The sequence below is a fragment of the Homarus americanus genome, unplaced genomic scaffold, assembly GCF_018991925.1.
Source record: "Homarus americanus isolate GMGI-L3 unplaced genomic scaffold, GMGI_Hamer_2.0 scaffold56517, whole genome shotgun sequence".
Lineage (NCBI taxonomy): Eukaryota > Metazoa > Arthropoda > Malacostraca > Decapoda > Nephropidae > Homarus > Homarus americanus.
In genome coordinates, this window is record NW_024730196.1 from 8,002 (window position 1) to 14,920 (window position 6,919).

Here is a 6,919-nt window from a genome sequence, read left to right on the forward strand (position 1 = left end):
AAGCAGATGTGGACAAAACTAAGTGTAAAGTGTGTGAAGATAGAACCTTTTAGGGACAGGTCCAAGCAAACTGTGTGTGAAATAGCACACTTCATCTCTAATGGTAATACTATAGCCAACAAATTAAGATTGCATCCATTTTTTTGCACTCCGCAGCTATATCATTTCCCATGTATAGAACCAAACACACAATGTGTTTGAATACCTTGCAAATGTGAATAATAAAGTGTGTGGCCAGACATATTGCTTCACACGGCTGTACGAGTATTCGTGTAGTTGCAAATAAATCACCCTCTATGTACAGAACTAAACATAGAATTTATTTGATATACTGTATTGTACTCTAACATTCAATGCCATAATATCCTGACCATTGGGGACTGTTATACACACCCTTTGTGACCTCTACTCTGTAATCCTTTTGTGCTGCTGCTCACAGGATGAGCGTGGGGGTGCACAATAAATTCCTACTAAGCGGCAAAATTTAAATTAAAAAAATAACCAACATGAACCACGCTACTCATTGTTTGCAAGATTACTCGATTTTCTTCTGAATATGCATATAATAACAATACTTTCTATGGATAAAGCTGGAAATTTTGCTAGCAAGTGATATAACAACATTTTGCAATATCCATCGTCTGTGGTGTCAAAATGTTTCACGCGATATGTGCACAAATACTTTCTTGATCGTGTGTACATAAAAATGTATACTGTACAGTATAAGGGTTATTTAAATTGAATATAATGGCAGTAACTTTATATAATGGGTAACACAAATACTCAGACAATTACTACACACCTCTCGCTGGTGAGGACGCAAGACAGCAGAGAGCATTGGGTCAACCACAACTGCTACTTCCTGCTTCTCCCTGAGAGTAGGAAAAAAAGTTACTCAAAAACTTCTATTAACAAATAAAGTTTTGTAGTTACATCTTATATAATTAGAAAAACTTTCAAACAGATCATATTATACAACACATATCAAGCTGTGATCATAAAAGTTACTTCCTATCTAATCTATAAAAATTCACGAAACGAAATGCATCTAAATACAGGGCTGCCTCACTTATCGCAAAGGTTACGGGCATGAAACTCATTGCGAATATCGAAATTGCGAATAGCGGAGCAATTTCTCCCATAAGAAATAATGTAAATACATATAGAACATAAAATAGATAAAGAAACAAGGGCATAATATCAAATAAACATCAATAACAAACACTTTGAGTTTATTAGGTGTATATGTTTACAAGTACAGTATACTTTACATGTTTGAGTGTGTGTGTGTGTGTGTGTGTGTTTGAATGTTTATGTGTGTCGGTGTGTGAGGTAAGTTTTAAACGTACTGTTAATTTACCTCTGATGTGCTGTGTTGCTTGCTTGCTGAAGTTGGCATTAGGGGAGAGGGTGAAGGTTTACTGGGGTGAGAGGAGGCTGAGGTCATCAGCCACCTCACTCTCATGATCACTGTCAGGGTCGTCAGCCACCTCACTCTCATTATCGCTGTCAATTTGCACCGAAATCTGTTGTTCTCCACTGCCTTCTGTTGAATCATGCATTGCAATAAAGGTGTTTTAAGGTGCTGGGTCTGGTCATCAATCCATGTTCTCAACATCCGCTCCATACTCTATCTCAGCATCACGGAATCTCGTCATCTTCGTAGCCGTCAGTGGTGTTGCAGACCTGGCCATCTCCTTGATCTTGTCGGCGCTTTTAACTATAGAATGCACCGTAGAGGGAGCCAAGCCGTGCACGCGCCCAATCACTGACGTTCCTTCTCCGTGTTCATGTCTTTTTACGATATCCAATTTCATGTCCAACGTAACTGCCACACGTGATCTCTTGGTAACATTGCTGGGAGTTTTAGCAGCTGGTCGCTTAGGCATTGCGAGATCACACAAAACACAACTGCGAGATTACACAAAACTACACGCCAGCATGTGAGAGACTGAGGCGAGCGGGGGTGTATGACGGAGGAATATGTACACACGCTGTCCTACGCTACAGTTGAGGCGTGCGGTTCAAAACTTTTGCTCGCAAGAATTTGCGAATAAATGGGGCAACCATCGCGAATAGTGGAAATGGGTAACAATAAATTGATTGCGGATAAACGGGGTTACAAATACCAAGGCTATGAATAACGGGGTTTGCCTGTACATCTAATTTGGCATATATGATTCCTTCAGGCTACACTCTTAACACTTCTCATCATTATTAATTAGAATTTGAGTGCACATTCCTGAAGTCAAGACCCTCATAACAACTGTGATAAATCCTAAATATCTTGCAGTAAAAACAACCAATAAATAGTACAGTAGTATGTAGTGCGATATACGTACAGGTTGGCCGTGAGCTTCTCTTGAGCGGACAAGACAGCCGGGGAGTAAAGCACCAGGGCACCAGGTTCATCAGGGTCATGCAATGGTCGCCTCACACCATTACGACGGATCCCCAAGCATCGAGATCCTCGACTTACATAATTAGGGATGGGAATCTTAAATGGCTTGGCGAGAATTTTCCGAATCAAATCCTCCTGATAAAAGGAAATTTTTGTATTAGCAGTTACAGCAACAACATAAAATACTGTCTATACCTGTACAGTATCCCACTATGCACAGTCGTGAACAAAAGTCCTGTTGCCGATTTTGCTGCTCCATGAACCCCAAGATTAAGACTCGTGAATCTCAAGCATTTATGGACAGAATAATGCATCATAATGCATCAGTGTCTACTGCTTCAGGTTCATGAGTCTGAATCTCAGGGTTCATGGAGCAGCAGAAAAGGCGACAGGACTTTTGACCGTGACTGTACATGATAAGTGTTACAAATGAGAAAAAATTAATCTTTAGCCTGGGGAAGCTCAAGAAACAGCTACATAAACAGCAAAGAGTTAGAGGAAATGATACCTAAGATAATAGTACAAGTTCAAAAGATGACAAGAAAAGGCTAAAGTTGCATATAGTAATTCCTAAACACAGTTGCAGACATACAGTACTATACAAGGCAAATGCATAAATAGCTACCTTTATAAAACAGCAATGAATTTATCATTAGTCTGTGATCCTGCTCAGAAATTTAAAAGGAGATTCCCATGCCTTTAATATTACAACTTTTTTAACTACATTAGTAAAATAAGCTAGAGACGATAAACTTTGGGTAAAAATACATTAAGAGGAGAAGTGGTGCACTTCTATGGATGTGATCTTACATGAGAAGAAGTTTGTCCTGTCGGAGTATTAACAATTGGTACAAGAGGAGCCCGATAGGGAGAGACCAGGAGCCCTGGGCCTGCCTTTTCTGCCACCTTTTGCCTCTTAGAATCTGACTGGCTAACAGCCACTTTTGGGCCAATTGTGAAACCACAGTCATTCTTCCGTTTAAGCAACTGACTTGGGGCATGGCTCCGCCTCTGTGGAAATTGATAACAAAAGTGCTAATTTAAATGCAGAATGGGGATCTGACAACAAAATTGTGGCTAACCCATGGAAGCATAGGAAATGGATATAAAACATTGATGATGATGAATATCTGTTAAAATCAGTGTCTAAGTGTCCATCTTAACATCTTTCCGTTCACACACACACACACCAGCATATTCAGTATTACATGCCATTTTTTACTAAAATATTCATTTATCTCTTAACTAGTTACATGGGAGATATCAGGGAGTATATCATAAACAATCTTCACTAACTAATAAGTTCTAAAGCCACATTACGGTACAGTGGCTGATGTGTGTTACCACTGTCTAGTGTTATTCATGATTCAAACAGTTATGAGCATCAATTTACATCCATCACAAATAACAAATACAGGGTCATATTTTTATTTGAGAACCTTAAATTATTTTTACATTTTAGGAAGTGCAATAAACAGTAACCTAAAAATCGGTAGGAATAAAGTGTAATCACAAAAATGTATTTATGTCCTTCACAATGATATGATCAAACTCTTTAGGTTCCTGTTTATTGCATGTCCTAATATAGAGTTATCATTTTGGGTCCTAGAATATAAAAGTTACCCTGTACAGTATATAGATGAAGATCCCAATAAAACTCCTTTACAATGGAGCATCATTCTAGAAATTTACCTCACTACTCTAGACAAGTCAGAACTGTACTGTAACATAATGTACACAGCAAACAATGGCCTCTTAAACTTACCATTGTAATGTAACTTTTCCCCGACTAATTACACTAAGCAACTCGTGTGTTCCATAGCTATTGATCTTAACCAATTCCTTCCATCCTCCATGACAGCTACACTAATGGGCTCCAGCATCCACTGGAAGCGTAGTACTGTACTGTACACTCTGGAATCTGGAATAAAAAAAAATCAACCGGGGGATCTAGGGGGCGGAGCTCCACGCATAGGTTAGATAAACTTTAATTTTGTCATTCCTGTATTTATATATCCAACCTAACCTAACCTAACCCAACCTAGCCACAGAACCCAGGAACTATATCTAACTTAACCGAGGGGTCAGGGTTAAATTCCTAAGATTCCCTGGAGATCCGAAATTAAAATAATACCCGAAGTAGGTTAGTTCATTTTCGAGGGAAGTGTCATATAAGAAAAGTGTCTTAAAATTGTCTAAACCATCAGAAAAACACATTGCTCAACTCAAGAGCCGTGGTTGGTCAACACTACAAACTGACTGATTCTAGACTCACATACACACTAACACATTAGACCTATATCTTGCCATAGCTACATGGTAAATACTGCCAGTCTATCATGCAGTTCCAAAGGCCCCCATTAGGTATTTTTGCATTTACACATTCCACATTCCTACCACTAATCTATTATCATATTCTAATAAGACGTCTAATTATAAGATCATTTACATCGATTACATTGCCGTCGCAAATGTATAATAACAGAGATAGCATAACCAAAATTTTATCTATTTTCTTCCATTAATCTTCCGCCAATTATTGCCTACCTCACCTCTCAGACTGCGTGTCTCCTTCATAAATAATCACGCGCATGCGTTCCCAAACACGTCACGCGACCAATCAAAAGCGTTTTTTGGAGGGCAACCAATTAAAACGATTTGTGGTTTAATTCGTGGTATTTTTGGCCCAATCAAAATCGATTTTTATTTTGGGTCTCATATTTTGAAATTCAAATTCATTTCCGACCATGGAAGTCTGTGATGGGTGTCACTTAAATTATATGGAGCTGATTGCGAGTTTTGGGAAAAAACGAAGAAACTATAGCATTTTTTCGATCGCATGGTGTTCTTCCAACCTCAGTAAAGTGTCATAAGTGCAAGACTGAATGTAAATATCGCAAAGAAAAACACACTGTATGCGGCATTGTGTAAGAATCTGAGAATCCAACGACGAACAAGAACCAGCCCAATAAGGTAAGAAATAGGTGATGCCATCATATGGTGCGAGTCAGTTAGGTTAGGTCAGGTTTGGTTTTTGTTTTTCTAGTGTGTTTTGGTGTATTTTTTATTCGCTTAGCCATTATTTTTTTTTTAAAAACGTCCCACGGAAAAAAAAAAAACGATAAAAAACAGCCAATTTCCGACGGAAATGAAGGTCATATTCGGTCTAAACACACACAAATACAATAGAAAAATATATTTTTGACTTTCTAACAGAGTGGGAGGTGAAAGTGCATATTTACCCCCCATTATTGTCAAGAAAAAATTTTACCACACATTATTATAAGAGGAGAAAAAGTCGTATACTTACACCCATGACAGCTGACCTTGACCTCTCTATCTCAACATTCCGGTAAATACCTCCTGCGGGAGCCACGAATTACCCAAAAGTACCCAAAAGTATAGCAAATAAGGGTAAAATCTTAACGAATATCTGTTATACATACACAAAACATGTTTAATAATATTTTTAGTGTAATTTTGTAAAAATAATTTGTAAGATGAAATAATAAACAGCGAAAAACTTTCAGTATTGGCGAACGTTGAATTCCAAAGAGTTGGTGAACAAGGGAGATAACTCAGATTCATCGTGATGCACTTCGCTAACCTAACCTAACCTAACGAAAAGTAAATCCTACGGCTGTGTTAAATACCCCAAAGTAACAGAAACATCGGTAATTATATCTCCATTTTGGATAGGTGACTCTTTGGAATTTAGCATTTTTCGCTGTTTATTATTTCATTATTTTGACATTTCAATGAAAACATTATTAATCAGGTTTTATTGATGTAAAACATATATTCGTTAAGATTTTACCCTGATTTAATATACTTTTGGATACTTTTGGGTAATTCGTTGGACAGCGTCCTGCTGTTCACTGAATAACCAAACCTAATTTATATCACCGACATTAATTAAAAATGCTAATAATAATATGGTGCAGCATGAATATAAACAATGTAGGTATACAGAGTACGTAGGCCGTGGGAGGGTAGTTACCTGTGTGCAGACAGTAACAGGTAAACAATGTTAAACAGCAAGGCAACTTGACCAAGAACCGCCGACAAAGCTGTCAGTATATCTTACATGACATGACGATTAATTCTCACCTTAGTCGTGGGATTGTTGGTAATGAAATGGCACCGTCAGATTAGTCTACTCTCTCTTTTACATCTTCAAACATGTCGAAAAACTTCACCTTTTTGGACAATTTACATAAAAAGACTCAGAGGTAAATCATACAATGGTGGCGGTCTATAAGTAGTACAACATGTCTTTCTTATGAGATTAATATCCGTAAACACTATTTATTTTGCAATATAAACTATTGTATAAGAGAGTTTATAAATGTCCAATGCTCTTTTGTTTTACGTTCTCTCACTTATTTCAGGAATTTATTTGTTTTCATCAGAGACAAACACTATTATAAGAAAGACAGGAAAGCCAGGCGGAAACCGCGTGAGCCACATAGCATATAGTTGGCCGCGGGATCAACCAGTGTGCAAGGCGCGGGTCGT

At 37.9% G+C, this 6,919-nt stretch overlaps 1 protein-coding gene across 1 annotated transcript; it reads right to left on the reverse strand.

The window, feature by feature from the left end:
* Nucleotides 1-795: 795 nt before the first annotated feature.
* On the reverse strand, nucleotides 796-6,651 carry LOC121866910 (DNA repair and recombination protein RAD54-like; the record flags this gene model as incomplete). The annotated part of the gene is made up of 5 exons (XM_042366645.1): nucleotides 6,512-6,651; nucleotides 4,167-4,322; nucleotides 3,212-3,412; nucleotides 2,343-2,536; nucleotides 796-872 (listed from the first exon to the last, which is right to left on the reverse strand). Coding segments are annotated over exons 2-5 (475 nt in total), but the record flags the coding sequence as incomplete, so codon positions are not given.
* Nucleotides 6,652-6,919: the final 268 nt, after the last annotated feature.